At 34.5% G+C, this 20,881-nt stretch overlaps 3 protein-coding genes across 4 annotated transcripts; 1 reads left to right on the forward strand and 2 right to left on the reverse strand.

The window, feature by feature from the left end:
• The first annotated feature begins 431 nt into the window (after positions 1–431).
• Positions 432–6,809, forward strand: LOC110610409. The gene is made up of 8 exons (XM_021750322.2): positions 432–664; positions 2,669–2,724; positions 2,828–2,952; positions 3,491–3,650; positions 4,674–5,110; positions 5,279–5,767; positions 6,206–6,335; positions 6,535–6,809. Exons 1-8 carry the CDS (start codon positions 596–598, stop codon positions 6,665–6,667), a joined length of 1,599 nt encoding a protein of 532 aa, XP_021606014.1. The 5' UTR covers positions 432–595; the 3' UTR covers positions 6,668–6,809.
• A 1,029-nt stretch (positions 6,810–7,838) lies between these two features.
• LOC110610429 (ubiquitin domain-containing protein 1) lies at positions 7,839–15,294 on the reverse strand. The gene is made up of 4 exons (XM_043954829.1): positions 14,764–15,294; positions 13,727–13,849; positions 8,374–8,493; positions 7,839–8,143 (listed from the first exon to the last, which is right to left on the reverse strand). The coding sequence occupies exons 1-4, from the start codon at positions 14,798–14,800 to the stop codon at positions 8,079–8,081; spliced, it is 345 nt and encodes a 114-aa protein (XP_043810764.1). The 5' UTR covers positions 14,801–15,294; the 3' UTR covers positions 7,839–8,078.
• A 785-nt stretch (positions 15,295–16,079) lies between these two features.
• On the reverse strand, positions 16,080–20,130 carry LOC110612041. Of its 2 annotated transcripts, XM_021752681.2 has the most exons (7): positions 19,894–20,126; positions 19,495–19,566; positions 19,238–19,405; positions 18,420–18,590; positions 18,000–18,209; positions 17,624–17,712; positions 16,080–17,052 (listed from the first exon to the last, which is right to left on the reverse strand). In XM_021752681.2, the coding sequence occupies exons 1-7, from the start codon at positions 19,979–19,981 to the stop codon at positions 16,402–16,404; spliced, it is 1,449 nt and encodes a 482-aa protein (XP_021608373.1). In that variant the 5' UTR covers positions 19,982–20,126; the 3' UTR covers positions 16,080–16,401. The 2 variants fall into 2 exon arrangements, with proteins under 2 accessions (XP_021608373.1, XP_043810763.1); XM_043954828.1 differs by lacking the exon at positions 18,420–18,590 and having other exon boundaries at positions 19,894–20,130.
• Between the last annotated feature and the right edge of the window lie 751 nt (positions 20,131–20,881).

The raw sequence follows: 20,881 nt of genomic DNA on the forward strand, positions 1-20,881 counted from the left end.
TTATACTAACATATTATAGTTGAAATATGCCCTAAATTGATTTTTATAAGTATACTTATAAAATATTAATTTTTATATTTTAAAAACTAAAATTATTTATAATAATAATAAATAAATAATAATAGTAGATAAAAACTATAAATTTATTAATTTTTAAAAATTAAAATAATAATTTATTAATTTTTTATTATTAAAATAATATTTTGATTATTACAAAATATAAATTTTTAGTCGATGTTAATTAATAGTAAAATATTATTTTATTAAATAAAAATTAAACTTAAAAGATTAATTTATTAAACCTTGTCAAACCTAAGGTCCATGTAAATTACCTATTATAAGTACTTTAAAAAAATAAACAATTTCGACGCCACATGAAACGCACGTGGCTCTAATAGGTTTTCTGTACATTGAGTCGCGACAAAATCCATATCGGTGGGTGGGGAAAAAAGGGGTGGAGAGAGAGAGAGAGAAGAGAATGGCGGGAAAAGAGAGTCCTTAGAGAGGGAAACAAAACCATTCAATCTTTATATCCTCCATATCAACATATTCTTGCTTTAGATTCCACTGCCAGCAATAACTCCAGAGAAAAATTATGGCCCAGATTGAAACCCTAGGCGTTCTTGAAGAGATCGAAACTCTCGTCTCTGACAAACTTCAAGTGGTAACTTCTGATTCTCTTCTCTCGCTTTATTCTCTACATTTTTCTTTTTTTTTTTCCCATAAAATTTTATGTTTTAATGTAATTTCGCCTGATCCATAAATTTGACTCTGTTAATTTGATTTTTCTTAATGTCTCACCTTTAGTCGATTTTATCACTGTTTCTTGCGGCCTTTCTGCAGTTTTCGGCAAGTTTTATTGTATTTTTTCGAACTAATTTGCTGCTAAATTGTTGAATAGGCCCCTAGGTGTTAGGAAACTGTTGCTGGTAACCTAAGGTTTTTTTCAATTAAAAAATTTATTTACTCTTATAATCTGTTTGTTTCACTGAAAATATTTTGACATTTTTGACAAATTTAGTCATAAGTCATCTTAAGGAGAATGTCTCTCTTTTTTCAAAAGAGTAATTCTTTTTCCAAAAGAGTAATTATTTTTACACACTTTGATAATTTTATTAAGTCCTCTGTATATAAATTTATTAATATATTTTACTTTTAAATTAAAATTAAACATTGAAAGATAAGTTATCTTATTGAAAAACATTTTCTTTTTCAAGGAAAACATTTTTCAAATACAAGTTATTTTTCATAAAAAATGGAGTCTTAGTTTCACTTACTTTCATTTTTTTAGAATATTAAGTTATTGGTATTGTATGACAAGGGAATAGGGGAAGAGTGATATCTATGGGAGTTTATTGTGTGCAATACTTTAGTACTTGTTTGCAAATTCCATAATTGAGTGCATTTTTATGTGAAGAAATTACATAGCCTAATCGAACTGAATGATCACGAAGTTCAGATTACACCTCTCCTCTATTTAAATGTTCTTGACAGTATTTTGCAAAGTGTCTGTAGAAATAAAGGGTGCTGCTTTAATTTTGTGAACTGTAATAGGCTGTTACTTATGGGGCCACTTATGCAAATTTTTTATGGAGTCGGTGAATGTGCAAACTAAAATGTGGAGACTAGACTAATAATTAAACCTATTTCCATTGAATGACTGAGCTAAAAGGAGATTGTGGCTGAAGTCAGAGCTTTTATTTTTTCAGAAAATTTTATGTTATATGGTTTTAGTCAGTTTGATAGACCTTGTAAACATAGATTTTATTGTTTGTACGGCAACTTATTTAGCTGTAATTCTGAAATGTAATGTGCAACAATAACCCACTTTACAATGCAATGTTGTTCATATTGCTGCATGTTTTCATTTTTATTTGTAAATATTTGAGGATTTGTTCACTTTTTTGTGCATTTACACATTCAGAAAATTAGACCTCTAGAATACAAGGATGGATGTTATTACTGCATTCGTGGAAAGGAGGAAGTGGCACCTGTTGAGCAAAAGATTAGAGAAGGGAGACTGAGATAGTTTTGAGATACTCATAGACCACAAAATGCAACAGTAGAAAATATATGGAATGATGTGGGGAGAAGTAATGAGAAGCAGCTTTAGTCTGAGGTTGTAGTTAACTAGCTATAAACCGAGTGGAATGGTGGAAATATATCCATATATCCGATTATAACTGGTTTTGGATTTAAGGTTTAGAGTAATGAAAAGTAATTATGCCTTCATGTAACTCGAAAAGATTATGTGATTCACGTTGGTGAGAGAAGCGGGTATTGAGAAAAGGAAACTCTTTGTCTTACTATTCCTGTCATTATGGCCATTACATAGTACCTTTTCTTTTTGCCAGTATTTTTCCCAATTCCCATAAATCATTTTGAGGTAGAGTAGACACGTAAACTAAATAATTTGAGCTGGGTTAAAGCATGGTTAGACAAGAGTTGAGTGATACTGAAGCTTCAATTTGTCTTGTCAATTAGATGAGCTCAATCAGTAAACAATTTTGATTCTCAAATATGTCGTTTCATTTACCCTTAAGTTCAACATTCATGGGCAAATTTGATTGGACTTGCTTCCATGTGGGATGCTTTACAACCTAAAACTTCAATTAAAAGCTAAAATTATTTCCAGTAAGCCTTGTATCTGAATTACATTGGTTTTCAGGTTTCATACAAGTGGCTGAGTCGCAATTTTCTGGTGTCATCAAATGTTGCAAAGAGGTATATATTTTCTTTCTCTCTCGTGGTTATGATGATAGCTGCTCGCATCTTTCCTTCCATTTTCCCCATATTGTGTTCAACAAAAATTTGTTTGTGGCGATAGGTTGCTTCAAGAGTTTGTGCAGAAACATACAAGTGGTCTGGAAGTAGTATATACTCTGTCTGGCTGGTTGAAGAACAATCCTCCAAGTTACCATATAATGCTTGTTTCTGGGCCCAAACTTGAAGGTCTGATCTTTTAGTGGAATATCATATGATCGAATTGAGCAATAGTGTCGTCATATGTTATCAGAGGTTGTACTGGTGCAGGGAACCAGTTGATTTTTCTGCAATTTAGTTTTTTTTTTAGCCCTTTTTTTGGGTGTGTGTGTGTGCTCTCACAAATCTATAAGTTTTGGACCATGCATAGCATCCCAATGAAGTCATTTGAGCTAATATTCTGTTATACTGAGTCTATTCTTCTCTACCTAAACAAGCTTTGAACTCATGCTCCTATTTCCTCAATTAGGCTACAGACAATTTTCTGAAATAATAATACCAAAAATTTGCTGCCAAATTCTATATAGATATCATAGAAGTAGCAGAAAAGACAATTACCATGATACCAGCTCTTTTTTTTTTGTATGATATCATTGAATTTAAGTAAATATTTGATTTTTTCCACTTGTCGTGACTGGTCGTTTATCAATAATGCATATTAATTTGTAACCACTAACCAGCCAAGAACAAATGAGTTCACATCAAACTCTCCTGAAATTTTTTGCAGAAGCTAAACAAGAATTTGATGGCAATTGCTCACTTCATGTCTACAGCGTGCAAGCTGCAATTCCAAAGGATCCAGCTGCCCTTTGGAACGATGAATTTGTACAAGCAGAAGAGCTCTTCAAGCAGCCCTCTGCATTTGATAATTGTTTGAGAGATAACAGGTATGATGCAACTGCATTTTGCAATGTCTTCCGAGTTCCAACTGCTAAAGTAGAGATTCTTGCTATTGGCATTTGACTTAATACAAACTTCACTTATGAATACAGCAAAATTGGTGAATATGATTATTATTAGTTGAAGAAATTTGTACCCATTCTCATGGTGACTAGTTTTAGCTGTCTTTAATGTATGAATGCTGATCAAATGAGAGCGCAATGTCGTAATCAACATAACTGTTGGAAACTGAGTCCACCTAGATAATTCTTACAAGCACTTCACTTTGCCAGGAGAAAAAACAAAATTGACTGGTTATAGTACCTTGTGTTTCTTAGGGACAGGGTGCTCATCACCTCATTTTCTGTAATGCTTCTTTCTTCCAGATTGGTTTTCTTCTTCTTTTGGGCCATAAAGTTGGTCCTTGTGAGTATCTTACTTACAGGAACTCTGTGTTGTGAGTGTGAATTTGAGAGATAGAGAGATGTTGTTGATGTTCTCAAGGACAGTCCACATTATGAGTTTCTTTGATGTGTTTCTGCGTGTGCATGTTATTTAAGTCATGCACTTTGGGGGAGAAAAGGGTGGAGCAGGGAAAAGACAAAGGCCCACTTGCCCAACTGAAAAGTGAATTGCTAACTTTGAAGGAGCAAAATGGCTCTGATACGTTCATCAAGTGTTAATATCTTCTTGATGTGAGATTGCAGAACAAGGCCAATTTTTTTGCCCTGTGAAAGTTGTGCATTTTGGGGAAGGGATGATATGCTATGACCTTTCCTTTGCAAAATTTATTCAAGCCAATGCATGTATTTTTTCTGGTAAAAGTGATTCCTCTTCCAAGGGCATTTTGATTTGGGTGCCTAAATGATGGGGGAAGTACATGTATTGGTATATGGTAGGACACATTATGATTGTGGATTTTTGCACTTGTTATGAACTTGTGTGCTGGTTATGCAGTCCTGCATTTATGGAAAGTTGCATTTGTAGCATATGATTATTCTCAGTTGATGCTTTAGGTTTTCTTTCATCAGGTTTTGTGGGATTCTTAATCCCTTTGTTAGGCGCAATGTTGATGGAACACCCAAGAACAATGCAGCTCTGCAGCCCAAAAGTGTGGGAATCCTAGGACCAACCAAGACTAATTCTGCTGAAAAAATTGTAGTTCCACCTCCTCAACAAGTGAAAGTTGATCAATCAGGTCCAAAGTTCGGACAACAATCTACCATGTTGGTGAAAGATGTAAAAAAGGAAAGTCCTGGGACAGGAGTTCATTATGAGGCCTCCAAGCCCCCTCTAGATAAAGAAAAAATCCCTCCTCCGTTGGCTAATAATGAGAAGAAAAGCCGGAGCGATAAAAGTTCTATGGGAAATGGAGGTTCATTAGCAAGTTTGTGGGGTCGTGCATCAGCTAAGTCAAAACTCACTTCACCTCCTGCAGGCGATAACAGTCTCATTTCAGATCCCGCTGGTTCGTCTCCATCTAGTTACTTTGTGAAGTTGAAAATTTCTTTGCATAACCATAATGCAAGATTGTCTTATATGCATCATGCAAGTAAAATTTGTAGTTAATAATCTTTTATTTTACTGGGTTGGTGAGTTTGTTCTAATTTTCTTGTTGGTTTACAACTGTTATTAGCCAGTGCAGAAGCTCAAATTTGTGCTTGTGAAGCAATAGAAGATCGGAGCAGCGATGATGAGGCTCAAAACGTCAATTTTAGGAGAGCCTCCAATGTTGAAGGTGGTAGAAAAAGGAGGGTAGTTCTTGATTATTCCGATGATGAGGATGAAGATGCTGTGAGCCTAGCATCACCGGATCTTCCAAAGGGGAAATTCAGTAAGACCCCCCATCCTGTGAAACTCAATGACAACGACCAAACAGAAAGCAAACTGAAGGTCAAGGAAGGAAGATCTACTGACCCTACCTCTGATCAAGTTGCAAGGGAAAAGTCTTCAAGTGCCCAAAAGAGTATGAAGTCTAAAGACTCCTCTAAAGAGAATATCCTGAACCATAGTAATGGTGGTCATGTTAAAACAGATGTTAAAGCAGATATTGCTAATGCTGCTCCAAATTCTCCCAAAAGGAGGAAAGTCTTAAAGACCTCCATTGATGAGCGTGGTAGAGAAGGTAAGCCCATGCTTAATTGCTTTTCTCATTTTTTATAAAGTCCTCAATGTAATATATTACTTAGCTTGGATGTTCTCTTTTCTAGGTAAAACATTCATTTTCATTTATTGGATTGTTATATTTTCACTGACATTTATTTTTGTTTCTTTTTTTCTTCAAAAAAAAAAAAAAACTTTTAGATCATCTGTATTAGTTTCTAAATCATTAAAACCTCCTAATATGAGCGGGATGCAGTGTTCTGCTTTTAATTGTATGATTAATAATTAGTTGATGCTTGTAATTTGCACATCCCAAGAAACTTTTGTAAAACTTGTAAATCTCGAGAAACTAAGTGCGTGCCTGGCTACTCACCCTTTATGTAGTACAATATGTTCTGTGTATCCTAATTTCTTGGTTTCTTTCTGTTTTACATTAGTAGTTTTCTTCTCTTTGCTGCAGTAACTGAGGTAGTATGGGAGGGGGAAGAGACGGAAACAAAGAAAGCCGACAGTAGCGTGATGAAGAAAGCTCAAAATAGTGTGGCGAAGAAAGCTGAAACTAATGCAGTTGCAAATACTGTTAACAACAGGTTAGAAATGTTTCAAGCAGCATAAAAAACCATAGTCTTGCTTAGATATGCTACAAGTTGGGTTCAAATCAGCGCTAGATTTTTCCCCCTTTGGACTTGCTATTATATATATGTGGTTCTTATGTTCAATTTGGTGATAAAAAGATTTTGTCAGTGTCTAGTGAATGCACTGTTGACATTATGGTGACAATAAATGCAGGGCAGCTGCAGTTAAGAAGTCTGCAGTAGGAAATACAGCACCATCTAATCAAGGAGGCAAAGCAGGGAACAAAAAGGGAGGAAGCAAGGACCCTAAACAAGGCAGTCTTCTATCTTTCTTCAATAAGGTGTAAAATGGACCACATAACTAAATCTACTTGCGTTTTCTGTTTCTTTGCTCTCTGATTTTTGTTCTGAAGAGGAAGTGCGCCGCAGGGCAATTTGATGGTTTAGCTCAACGTGTTTATAAATATTATAATTTCTGTAGTTACCGGATATCGCAATTTGCCAGCTGTTCAATCCCTCAACACATCTAAATTAAAGATAACCCTTCGTGTTGGTTTCAAATTTGATTTAGTGCCCAAGGTCGACTTTCCAATTCCCTAATCTCTCTGCCTATGAAAAATTCCGTTTGGAACTACTAAACTTATTTAAAGTTTTTACGTGATAATTAAGAAAATAATTTAATTAAATCATTGAATTGCAACAAAATTATCCTAATTTGATGAAATTATCTTTTATTTCACTTAGATTCTAAGATAGGAAAATAACTTTAAAGAATATGAATATAATTTAACTTGATAATAAAAAATCTCTGTAATGCTTGATTTAATTCTTTGGCCTTTTGAATGAGGAAAAAGATGGAAGTTAAAAAATATAATTTTCATTAAAACATCACAAAAAAAAATTGTTATATGTTAGTTACTGTTTAAAAATATAATAATTTAGCTTCTCATATTTCGCTTCTTCCATTATATGACCTTTTCATGTTTAAAGTGACTTTAAATTGCTCTTATTTCAATATGAGAAGACAAAAAATAACCTCAGTAAATAAATCTCCTCCGCTCTCCTATGAGACTAAGCACTTCCTCAAAGCAACAACGACCATTGTTGTAAGTAAAGGTGACGGTTGAAAATAATCGAACCATGGTTCAATATTATTATTCACATCGATAATTTCAGTTCATAAAATTTGTAAACCAAAAGTATATCGGTCAAGTCCATTAATTCTTGACCGATTCGATTAATAATTTCACTAAATTGGTTAACCAATTGATTTCCCTTTTTTCATTTTAAGGGGAAAAAACAAAAGGAGAAAGCATTGCCGACTCTCGTAATAATAATGCCAACAAATATTGAAATATTTAAAAGTGAAAGATAATAGAGATTAAGTAATAATTTTTCCTAAAAAATATGTCACATGTCACTATATCAACCCCTGTTCTCTCTATTTCTGGGTTTAGGCCATTCCCTAAATCAAAGAGTATGATAAAGGTACTAACACCACCGATTAGTACGGTAAGGTAATCAACTCTTGGGTAGGTAAGTTCTATAGGATAAGAATTTTCCCCCACTAAATCCAAACAATTGATGTGCTCTTGTTCAGTTAACAACAGAATTTTACAGAAGAACAAATAGAAGTCCAAGTGCAAATGGATAGGAGCAAAATGACCCACCTTTATAAAAGGTATTACAGGAAATAATATACAGGATTTACATTCAATCTGTGCACAATTGCTGCTAATTGTAATTGGTTTCCTGTTTTCAACCGTCTCGGATTAAGTTGGTTGGCTCACTCAAAACATACTTGGGAAGTTCATATTTTGCGCCTGCAATCACATGTTGAAGGTAACATGAGCGTGGTAAACAGAGAATAACATCACCATGATTGATGTAAACTACTTAGAAACAGGAATAACTCATCATCCTCTTAAGTAGCTAACATGCGGAAAAAGTGAGCAATGCCTGTTTTCATAGGTTAAAGTGTAATTATCCACAACTCTAGTCTTTTATTGGAAAGGTTGTGATTGAGTTGGAAAAAATTAACAAGGTTACTTGCCTCTTTCATCATAGCATATTGTCAAATCAGCATTTTGAACAATGACACCAGCACTATCCACAATAGCTTGCGCGAGGTTTAGGTCAGCTTCAGCAGCAGCACGAAGAGCATCCCAAATCTCTGGCACACAGAATATTGGTATTTGCTTCACAAAATTACTTACATAAGATATTTAAAGCATATTACAATAAATTTTCACGAAGGGAGACTCTAAGGTGACTTTATTTTCAACAAAGTAAATAATAATAATCAATCTAGATGAATGGAATGAAATCGTAACATATGGCTAAGAGCACAAGAGCACAAAGAAAAAGCAAACACAGCAAAAGCTTTTCTTAAATTAATATGATATGTTTCATTGTAGGAGCACTAAAATAACAAAGCCACCTTTTTTCTTTTGGGATATATAACATACTGACATGAGATGAAAAGGTTACTGCACTAATACTGACCACTGAAACAACAACAATTTGAGATTAGTGCAACAGTAAATGATGTTACAATCAAAACACAGACTAAGAGTTGGATGGAATCCATGTTGCCAATGGCAATGATCAACTCAAGCAGTTCCTAGCAATGCATCCTACCTTGTACATCTGGAGGGTTAGCTATACAGCCTCTTGCATATTCAGGTCTGAGGTAAAACGTTGACCGAGTTCCAATCCAACCCCTAACAACACTTATAGCACCTAAAGCTTGAATAAAATATCACCTATCATCATAGCCATTGACTATTGCTGGCGTACTCAATGGAATCTTATTCTTGCCAATTATTTCCTGTGAGTGTGGACAATATTTTGCAAATCACCATTTTTCTGGGAGCTCAATTTCAATATATTTGCGTTGCTAGAAGCATTAAACTCATACTCTAAGCTTCAACTGTTGACATGTAGCAGGATTCTCAATCACACAAAGAATAGAAATTAGGGAGGAAATAGAGAAAGAAAGGGAAAAAAATGGAAAGAAGGATAGAAAGAATAGGATCTGAACATATAGAAAATGGAGAAATGATGTTATTTCCTAGCATAGCTCATATCAGTCCACATTGGCTCCCAAACCAATGCCACTTGCTTACTGCACCCCACTTCTTGTAACTACATTTCTTTTTTGCGTTTTTTCTAAAGAACATTCCCATGATTCTACAGCAAAAAAATTCAGCTTTTTATGAATGAGTTGTGCAATCACTTCATATTCAGCTCCTGCTTTCCCCATTGCAGGCTCCAGTTGCCCACCATCACCGTTTTCATCGTTCTCCTCCTCAAAGTACTCACTTACACTAGACATATCAGCAATAAATCTGCTCATCTCAGTGCCCTTGTCATTCTTATTGGAAACTTTACTTGAAGCATCTTGGTCTTCATTTGGCCTGTCAGAATTTCCAAGAAGTTGATCTTCACAAGTTATATGTTCACTGACATCATGCTGCCCAGATTTCCCCCATTGTTGATTCCATTTTTCCAGCAATTCTTGTCTTTGCATGCATCTGTTGATACCTTTAAGCAGAACCAGCTATAGTTCCATGGATTGATTAGAGCTGGAAGTCCGAAGAATCTCTGTTTTGGCAGTTACAGGTTGGAACAAAGAAACAGAAAGAAGAGGAAACGCGAGGAAAGCATCAGATATTTTCTTGCCCAGAATTTGGGAAGATTCTGGTTCCAGCGAAAGGAATTAGCGAAAAGGTAGAGAAGGAACAAAAATTTCAAGAATTTCAAGAAACATGTTTCTTGAAATGCAGGAAATGAAACTTAAAGAAGAAAATAGAAGAAAGAACCAGAAATCAACTGAAGAAGTAAATTTGATTCAAAAATTTCAAGAAAAGAAGAAGAAAAAGAAAAAGAAGAGTATGAAAAGAAGAATTTCAAGAAAGAAAGAAGGAGAAGAAATCTGGACACCAAGAATAAAGGAAGAAGAAGAAGAAAAAGGATCTGCTGAGAATAAGGGAAAAAAATAAAGGGAAAGGGAAGAAAACCTCAGGAAGAAGAAATAGAGGGAAGAAAGGGAGAAATATCAGGAATGAAGAAAGATATTAGAGAGCAAAACAGAAAGAAACCTGAATATGGACATGGATTCGACTCAGATGAACCAGGAAACAGGCAGTGCCCGCAGTACCTACTCCTCAAAAGCAGTGATACCATGTAACAGGATACTCAATCACAATAGGGAAAGAAATTAGAGAGCAAATATAGAAAGGAAGGAAAAGAAATATTAAGAAGGATTTAGAAAGAATAGGATCAGAACAGATCGAGAATAGAGAGATATTCTGAAATGAGATTATCTTTTAGCATAGCCCATGGCAGTTAACAATATCTGTATTTATACATTTTATGTAACTATGTACAACTGTTCCGGCCAACTCTCTCTCCCCACTGAACTTCAGTTACAGCTTTATTCTACTACCAATATTCCTAACTACTTCTTAACTATATCTAACCCTCTTACATGCAACAAAAATGTACAGCAATAAGTGCTCGTCACTCAAACATCGCTCTGAGGGCAGTGGTACTTTGGCACATAAAGTTCAACAACTTGCCTCCTTGACCTCACCTCATGCATGATCAGTCCAATAATCAAACATGCACTTGAAATTGTTAAAAATGATGTTACAAGAAACCTTAGAACAGGGAAGAAGAATAAGAAGAATAGGAAGAAGATAGAGAAAAGAAAGAAAGAAAGAAAGAAAGAAGATATTAGAGAGCAGATAGAAAGAAATAGAGAGTGAGAGAGAGAGAGAGAGAGAGAGAGTTAGAGAGAAGGAATTGTTGTATTATTGAATTCTTCACTACTAAAATCAGTTATAATGCTCCCCGTTTATACAATATTTATCCTATATTCTCACAGCTCCTACTCTCTTATTATTATTATTATTGTAACAAATGATTAACCACAATAGATGATCTACCAAATAATTATTGCAGAGAACAAAACCTTTAAATGAAATGTAAATCTTCAGTAAATAAAATCTTTTTGGTTGTTAATTGAAGAACCAAAAGTGAACCATCAAAAACCAGTTATGCAATTGAGGTCAACTTTTCACAAAGCAAACTTTGCATCTTAGGAAGTCAAGATATCAACATGATCCATTCTCTTTGTCATTTCAAGGCGCTGTACCGATGCAAATAATTTCAATAAAGAATTACACCTTAGTTTTTTTAGACCTCAATCTGGTGTGCAGCTACAATCACAGCCAAATGATATTAGCTTATTGAAAGTTCATAACTTACAAAAGTAAGAAGGCACACACCAAGAATTATCTCCTCCTAAAATCCCAGAGCAATACTAAGAATGAACTTCAAAATCCTTCAACGTCTGCTGACTTCTTATTAGTCAAAAGAAAGCCCCTCCTAATCAACCACATTAAATCCTGATTGTCCTTTCTGCTCTTCTTTGTCTAGTGCCCTTTTTTAATGACATTTTGGTCAATTTCTTACTACTTTTGTCTCAACAAGAAATCTTTCTAATTTTTGTTTCAGGTTTTCTTTTCCAAATCCAATGAACTCAAAGCACTCTAACTTCTCTACTGGTTAAACTCAAAAATCGAACTCCCAACATTAATCACTATTAGCCTTAATATAGCATTTCAATTACAAGATGTGCAGACCCCCAATCAACAATCTCTTCTTCATTTTTCCTCCTTTAACCCAATCCACAAAATTTAATGGACTTTTTTCCTTTTCAACAGCAGTGCTGCCCAAAACTGGATTCACTAGCCACACTGTGTCGCTGTCAACCACCAAAAAGGCTGCTTGAAGCTCTGCAGATTTAAGAAGGCATGAATCTTTCATTTGCATTTAAAGGCTCAACTGTCCTTTTACCACAGAAACTTTATACTTTTAAAACTTGTGGATAATATTTAGGTCATACGGACAAACTTTTGTTGCATTTTGTTAATGGCTTGACTTGGAGCATCACAAAATTCAAACTGTAAGATTATGAAAAATCAAGGGCAAATAATCTGCAAGAGATAAAAGGTGAGATTTTCATGATTTCCCAATAGGAAATGGTACTTCCTAGCTTGTCACCGGTTAAAATTTTATATTAACCAAGTTATGTTATACAATACACTTGCTTGGTATTCTGCACAATGTTTCAAGGTATCACAATTCACAAATGATATGGAGAAGGTATATGAAGGAAAAAAATCAGAAACAAACTCTTAACTCAAATTTGAAATTTTCAACATAGTAAAAACATTTAAAACTATTTGTGATTCATTTCGTTAAGTTAAATTGTATTGTTTTGTGAGGATTATGATTTATTACACAATCAAATCAATACAACATGCCAGTTATGCATGTGATTCTCCTCTTAAAAGCCAGCCTTCCAACATGGTTTTAAATGAAGGCCGTTATGTAACATAACAGCCATTATCTATAGGTTTTTGGCCATCCCATTACCGGTAACCCATCATTTAAAGGCAAATAAAGTCTTGATCCTATAACGTCCATTATTTACCATTAGGTAAAGTTAAGAATCTGTTATTTCACCTCTCTTTTAAGCCAGATGGAAGCAAAAACTCTTCCTTATTTTCTTTTCTATTTTGGAGAGTTTAAGCTGTTATGTATCATTTCTCTCTCAAATTTCCATAAATGTTAACTATCTAAAAATCTTTCATTTCTCTCTTGAGCTAAGATTATCGACATTCTGTCTAGTTCTAAACATCCATGTCTTACAAAAGTTCAAGTTACTTATGTTTGTTCTTGGTGTTCTTTTACTTATTTGTTAAAAAAAATTATATTTTGTTGCCAAGTTTTTCTTTATTAAACTTTTAGTATGAAGAATCATGCTTTACTATATGAATTGTTATTTTAGCTTTAAATTGATTATTGCTAATGATGTCCACCAATGATGGATTTAATGTCTTTTATTTGATGTATATATGCTAGTTATTTGGTTATCTATCTTAGTTGTACTTATATCATTAACCAACTCTTCATTCAGGAATTTTGCAAATTCTTTTGAAAAATTTGTATAGCGACAGGTTGTTACCATTACCTTAATGCCATTACAAGCCTGTTTCCATCACTTGCGACTGCGACCATGAATATGGCCTTGACCGTGATTTAAATACATGCTTGCAACTATTTTTACACATGTAATTATTTATACAATTGCTTATGGAGTCTTAATTTCCATTAGCATTTGAATATCACTATAAATTTCATTTTAGTTAGAACAAGACAAGGGAAGTTTTCATTTGCAGAAAAGGATTATCTGTCTTCCTCTTCCTCTTCCTCTTCTTATTCATAAAATATATTGACCAATTATTATGCTCCTACTACACCATAAGCTCTTGATGTCCATAAGGAATTCTAGTAAAGGTCATTAATGATAAAATATTCTAAGGGAACACTACCTTTCCTTCCACCATAGTGAGGAGCAGTATCCCAAAACTCATCACGCAGCTGTATAAGCTGAGACTTTGTTATAGGCTGAGGATGCTTCCAAGGTTTTGGCTTCCGGATCTTCTTCACAACCCCTGGAACAACTCAAACTGTCAATTTATAGCCTCATTTTTTTTATTAATAAAGCTAACAAATTCTATATCAAAACTACCAAAGTTATCCAATTGATTAAAAATTATACACACACACACAAAGAAGTACATCATTGAATTGATTATTAGGTTTAAATGTGATAAAATGATTATATTTCAAAAAGAAAACCTAGATGGTGACGAAACATTCCCTGGGGGGAGGGGGTGGTAAGAAGCAGAAGTCCTATTTGCTACTTCTTTCATTCATTGTCCATACAGTCCCAGTAAATGAGTCTTGGATTGTGAGATATAGAGATTCATAATGGTCTTAAAAATAAACTAAACAAGCACATTGAATGCCCTGTCAATAGGTTTCTGCAAAAACTTTTGAGGCAAAACCATTGTTTCTTTCTCTTTTGGAAACAGACAAGCAAAAATCTTCCCAACAGATTCATCACACACTTCAATTGTTCTTTGTTAAGCTTTAACATCAAGGTCTTTCCTAATCAAAACAGAACGAAATCCTTCAGCCTAAATTAAACCCTACTATATAATTTCACAAGTTAGCCACTAAAATCCAAAATTCCATAATTTCAATCACTAGATTAAGCAAAATCAAAACTCCAAACAGCTTAAGAAATCAGCAAGCACATTGCAATGACTACACAACAGAACAGAAGAAGAAACAATCTTCACTATGCAAATGACGTGCAAATCACTTGAAACTTAGTTTCTTATCTCCCCCCCCCCCCCCCCCCCCCCAAAAAAAATAATAATACTAATAACAAATATCAAAAATACGAGACAATAGTAATTCTTTTTTTTTTCCTTTCCCCCGAGATTCATGGGAAACAAAACAGAAAATAAGCACTGGAACGCAAAAGAAGAAAGAAAAAGAAAGTACAGTGTGAACTCACCATCTCCTTTAGCCTGTGACGATCCAGCACAACCCATTACTCTTTCTCTCCCTCTCTCAAAAAAATAATAATAATAATTCCTCCTTTAAAACGCAATAACAGAAGCAACTTCAATCACAGAAAGAGAGAGGGTTTCTATAGAGAAAAATTTTCATTGAAATTGAAAGGCCAAGTCGAAATGAACTTCTCTCACTGTTTGGCTGCAGAGAAATCGAAGACGGTTTTTATTTTACTTTTAATTATGGGTTTTATTTTTGAGTTATATCTCCCTTTTTGGGTTCCCCAGAGAGATAAGTGTGCTGTTACTCTAAATCCGGTGAGTTTTTGCATAGGACATAATTAAATAATTAAATAAAATTATAAAAAAAAAGGGTAAATTGCATAGAGAGGATGATTGCTCAATTATAAGAAAAATTTATTGAGATAGAAAGTAAGGGGTGGTTGGCTGTCATGTTTCTTTCTTGCTTGTGTGTTGGAGACTTTTTCTTTTTCTTTTTAATTTGTTGGTGTAGAGATCCAACCATGTTTTGAACAGAAAGGTAGAAGGATAAGAAGAACAGAAAAAGTTTTTTTTTTTTTTTTTTCAAAGATAAAAGGCAATATATATCCACAAACAAAAGCCCAAAATTACAAGGGATATACTCTCCAAAGCCCATCTAAAGAATTCTAGGGCTAGTGAGGGGAGGAGACTTTAGCGACATCAGGACACAACCAACTTGAGCTAGCACAGAAGGACAACAGAATCCATTACAAAAAATGACCACAAAGAAACTCAATAGGCTGGGTGGAAGACATGTAGGAAAATCATAATTTATTATCAGTGTTTATTTATATAGAAAATTATGTAATTTTATCTTATAAACTACAACTTAATAAATATTTGTTTAAAAAATATTGATTTTTAGCAAATAATATATTTATTTATGAGATGTCCATTTACTGAAAAAGCTGACTTCTTAGAAAATTTAGAAAAAATGTCAACTAAATAAACACTTCCAAGTTACCTGATTAAGTTACTCCAACCAAACACAGGAAATCTTCAAATTAACTGATTAAGTTACCCCAACCAAACCAAATAATGTCTTGATATGATTTGCACCATTTAAAAAATTAAAAAATCTCTTTGGACCCAAAAATAATTTAAGGGCTTATTTAAACATTTGATACTTTTGACATAAGTTTAAGAACTAAAATAAGTCCTTTTTTAATAGAAAAGGGTGGAACTTTGATGGCAGTCTCAGTGCCAAGCAACAGTCCCAGAACAGGAGAGAGAGAGAGAGCGAGAGGTAATCTGGCTAAAAGAAAACAAAATCACAGAGCCTCAAACTCGTCCCTGGAAGATGAATTTCTTGACAACTAAGCTCCTAACAAGATGATTGGTGATCAGTTTCCTTCTGGAAGCTAACAGCACCATCTCAATTTGAGAACAATCAGCAGTGCTCATTCAGACATCCTGCTGCAATTTTAAATGTGTTGCAGCAGGTCAACCAAAAATAACCTTGAGCTGCCTCCATCCCTACTTCTAACTATGAATCCTTGAATACAGGAAACTGTAAATTAAATGTTAGACTGAATATGAGACATTAGCATAGAAAGAGCCAAACAAGACATGGGTCAACAACTAAGAGTAGCAGTTGATCAAAATTGGTAGGCATTGTCAGATCCATATTTGCTTTTCATATTGTAATGGTCAAATTTTGGATTATCATAACCCACAGGCTTCATCTCAGCAGCTTTTGGCTCTGTCCCAGCTGCTCCAAAAACCACCTCTCCGCTCCTATCTCGTTGGCGATGCCTTGTTTTCTCTCTGTGGCTCTTGGACCTGCCAGTCGAAGGCATCTCACCTGATCCATAGAATTCTGCATATTCTTGCCGTTTCGAGGATCGGTGCTTGCTCGACAAAGAAGGATCCTTAAAACTGGCTGACTTGATCTTTGGTGGCTTCATATCTGAATATTTATCATTCGTACTGGGAGTATGGACCTGTCGGGTTTCAGACAAAGAAACAGGAACACTCTGCCTCTGGACAGATGGGGGTTCAATCTCATCTTCAGGCATCCTTAGAGAATCTTTCAATGGTGTCAGGCATTTCTTGGATCCACTTGATCTTACCCATGAGGGGATTAAGTAGAGGAACATGCTCGCCAATGCCTCAAGTGCTAGCTTAGAAAGATCAATAATGAGCTGCCCAAAAGATGGCCACTTAGGTTCCTCTTTCATGCTCTCTGTGATAGGAGATGGTTTCTCCATAGTAGGATACCCTTTAAATTCACTTTCTGAGTATTGTTGCTGCATTAACATAGGATTACAGTAAGCCAAATGCACCAAAAGGAAAATCTGTAAGGGTCACACTTGGATTTGTGTGCATTATTTTGGATTTTAAATTATGTTTCAAATGCAAAATCATAAAATTTTAGCATGTCAAATTCAGATACTCCATTATTTGAGATCCAAGTCTATCCATATGGAGCCTAAATTAACTGAGAATGCATACTTTCATTGAGGCAGAAATAAATAAATGTTTTAACCATTCCCAGGTCAATTTTTAGGACTAATAAAACTATAAAACCAGCTGTGAAGCCCAATTGATGACCAAGCTCATCCCAGCAAAAGAAAGGATCAGACAAAGTGCATGTTTGGATTTTGGAGTTGATTTGGAGTTTCTAAAAGAAAATTTTTTCTTGAATGCATTGCCTGTTAGGTAGCCTAGTGTTAAATCATTACTTTACACATATGGCTAATGAGACAGAAAAGTATAATGTACTTTGATAGGCTACCACAGGCATTGGTCAGTGAGCATCTAAACTTTCCACATTCTCTAGACATCATAAATAAATAAATTCCAAAGCAAGAATTATACCGTTCTTGAGAAAAAAGAAGGTCCAAATCCTTGTTGAAGCATACATGTAATGTATCCAGCCAAGACAGCCCCAACAACCATAAGAAGATCTGCCAAAAGATCCATTTAAGTCAGTGATGATTAAGAATCTTAAATGAACTTCAAACCTAAGTAATGACAGTTTTAAACTTGCATTGCTTTTGAAAAAAAGGACCTACTTCCTGGAAATATTGCATCTATAAGCATGTTCTTCATAATGGAGCATAATTTATATGGAAATTACACACAATAAAAGAATGCCTACGATTATGGAAAAAATAACATAGACCTTAGTTCTTAATATGGTGCAAGTAATTTGTCATGAAAATCATACTAATCAGGTTACATAGGACCAAACCTGATGCAGTAACTGAAGTGGACTCATAATCACAATCTTCTTGGTTGAGAGAGATTTGCCGAATAGCAGCATTTCCTCTATCAACAACTAGCAGAGAGCAAGTAGAATGAACATATACCACATCAAAATCAGTTGAGAATTTTGCATCCTCACTAGGTCCATCCCTGTAGCCAGCAATACTTGATTTCCCACCAGCAATGGTTGTCACACCTGCAAAACAACATATTTAGTTTATATAGACCAAGATGTTAATTTGGAGGAAGTTCTAATAATGCTGATATTGTAAGTAGATATAAAGATCTCCCTGTTCTCGCCTTCATGGAGATACAGTTTTGATTGTAGTTCAATTGTGAAAAAAAAAAAGGTTCATTGATATAATAGATATACACAACCTATTGTCGGTGGACAAGTTGTGCATACCAGCATCTCCGATCTTTCTGATGGCAAGATTCAAGGTATCTGCAACATATACATTCCCTTTGTCATCCATGGTTACGCCTCTGGGATGGTTAAAACGAGCTTCATTTGGTTTTCCATCCACATGTCCTGTATAACCCTGAAATGAACCGGCCACCAATCTTGCCCTACTGTCTGCAAGAATAAAAATAAGACCAGAATGCATGACTCGAAAAGGAAAAAAGCATTATCTCATGCACTAAATCCCGAAATTTCAATCATCAATTTAGTTCATGATTTTTAGGATTCCCTTTTTCTCATCAAGAGAAAAAGGCACAAACACTTGGTGATAATTCCACACTTTTGGAGCTATTATCATCAATAGCTCTCGAGGCAGAAGTCATATTGTTATCTGGGGGATCTATTTAGTTTTAGATGCAGTACGACATTTTATAGTTAAAAGTCTTGTTTTCCTTTCACAAGAACAAAGGAACACCATGCTGGCTGCTAGACTTGACTGTAACCTGGTTCATGAAGTGGCATAAGCGGACAAAAAAACCAACTCTTTTTCTGCTCATGAGGAAAGCCGTTAGTGGGATCACATATTGTCCCGGATTACATTCCATTCACATCAAGGTTGATTTCTATAGTATCCTAGTCTACATCCCCTGCACATTATTTAGTTGAATGGACTAACAACAGCATTCTGGCTGTTGATGATTATAAATTAAGGAACAATGATGTTAAATAGTGCCGCAACATTTTCTTACCATTTAAACACAGCATAAAATAATAGAAATGGAAAGAAAGGAAAGGAAGGGAAAGGAAAGGAGCAAACCTACATTGGGACAATGGAGGAGTAATTTTAACAATGTTGCTATTAACTTCATCAACAGCATATAGTTCACCATCCCCAGAGACACGGATTTTGTAAGGAACAACTCCAATTTCATTTCCTTCTACAACAGTCTCCACTAAATACCCATCTTCAAATTGAAGAACATTTTCATCTGCTTAAAAATAACAAAAACACATGAAAATATTTATCAAAGAGATTGATCATTAACCAACAAGTTACAGGTATACTGACCAAAATTACCTGATTGAGGCATTTTGAGAGATGATCTGGCGGTCCATTTGAGAAGAGAAGACAAATGCTTAACTAATGGCCCTGAGTACCCAAAATTTAAAACACAGAAAATGAAATCATGGGCGAGAGAAAGAGGTGACCCATTAATCAACCAGATCATTGCAAAGATTAGAACATATAACTACCACAAAGAGAGAAAGAGAGACAGAGAGAGAGAGAGAGAGAGAGAGAGATTGGTTTGGCTTAGAAATTTAGCACGAAGAAAACAGTAAGTGGGTAAACAACGCCAAAAGGACTTTCAAAAATTACAATTTATTAAAGCATTGAGGGTAAATTAAAATGGGGAAGTGTAAAAAACGCAAAAGAATCAACACAAGCAGAAGCAGATAGAGAAAGAGAGAAAGAGACCTGCAGGAGCAGCATGAGCTTGAAATTGAAAAGTACATGTAACCAAAAGTGTTAGTACAGAAGCAAAACAGAGATGGGATCTTCTCATAGCTCTTCCCAAACAAGCTAAACTCAGAAAGAGAGAGAAAGAGAGAGAGAGAGAAGATGGGTTGATACTTATAAAAGGTTAGAATTTCAAGAAAGCAGATACTGGTTTGGTACTATCAGCCGTGCGTTCTTGTAGTACAGCTACTTGGTGGCCTGGAAGCAGCCAATGAAGGGGCAAAAGAGACTTCTTTTATCACGCTCTCCAATTACCCGCACCTTTTTTTTTTCAATACGTTTATAACCGGATCAAATATCAGACCGATCTAAAGAGTGGTTCATGGGTTGTTCAGTCTAACCGGTTCAGCCTGGTTGTCACTATAATAGTATCATTTGCAGTGAATTGAAGAAAAACACCCTAGTCACGATTTTTAATAGAATGCTCTGATTGAAACAATGGGTCCCATATATTGTAATTTAAAAATATTTCCTTAATTTTTTTTGTAAAATTTTCTTATTCATATTATAATTTTAAGTAGTTAAAATATTTATTTCTTAATTCATTTAATCAAAGTTTAGGTTATTATAATTAATTAGAAACTTCAAATAATTTAGTTAAATACCCTATAATGTACATTAAATTTCCGTCAACTTTAATCAAACTTTAGGTCATTATATTAAACCAGCGACTTGATATCGAACCGGCATACTTAAAATTGGATCAATTATTGCTAAAAATTTAAACCTAAACCAATTAATTAGTTGGCCTTTATACTTTATAATTAATAGGAATTATGGTAATTTTTTTAATACTTCTCTTCAAATGGCAATCTAGAACACCGAAAACTAAAATAAATTTGATTTAAAAGGATGTTTGATATTAAATTTTGACGATCAAAAGATATTTATTTGAAAAAAATATCATTTTAATCGCTGTTAAAATAGCAATTTAAAAAAAAACTGT

Source organism: Manihot esculenta, chromosome 3 (genome assembly GCF_001659605.2).
Source record: "Manihot esculenta cultivar AM560-2 chromosome 3, M.esculenta_v8, whole genome shotgun sequence".
NCBI classification, from domain to species: Eukaryota; Viridiplantae; Streptophyta; class Magnoliopsida; order Malpighiales; family Euphorbiaceae; genus Manihot; species Manihot esculenta.

Coding starts and splice junctions, on each gene's coding strand:
- LOC110610409 (XM_021750322.2), top strand. CDS start 596: ATGGCCCAGATTGAAACCCTAGGCGTTCTTGAAGAGATCGAAACTCTC. Junction 2,725..2,827: donor TCATCAAATGTTGCAAAGAG/GTATATATTTTC, acceptor TTGTGGCGATAG/GTTGCTTCAAGAGTTTGTGC. Junction 3,651..4,673: donor AATTGTTTGAGAGATAACAG/GTATGATGCAAC, acceptor TTCTTTCATCAG/GTTTTGTGGGATTCTTAATC.
- LOC110610429 (XM_043954829.1), bottom strand. CDS start 14,800: ATGGGTTGTGCTGGATCGTCACAGGCTAAAGGAGATG. Junction 8,494..13,726: donor TCACTATGGTGGAAGGAAAG/GTAGTGTTCCCT, acceptor TCTGTGTGCCAG/AGATTTGGGATGCTCTTCGT. Junction 8,144..8,373: donor AATATGCTATGATGAAAGAG/GCAAGTAACCTT, acceptor ATGTGATTGCAG/GCGCAAAATATGAACTTCCC.
- LOC110612041 (XM_021752681.2), bottom strand. CDS start 19,981: ATGAGAAGATCCCATCTCTGTTTTGCTTCTGTACTAACACTTTTGGTT. Junction 18,210..18,419: donor CAGAAAGATCGGAGATGCTG/GTATGCACAACT, acceptor GTTGTTTTGCAG/GTGTGACAACCATTGCTGGT. Junction 17,713..17,999: donor CACTTCAGTTACTGCATCAG/GTTTGGTCCTAT, acceptor ATCTTTTGGCAG/ATCTTCTTATGGTTGTTGGG.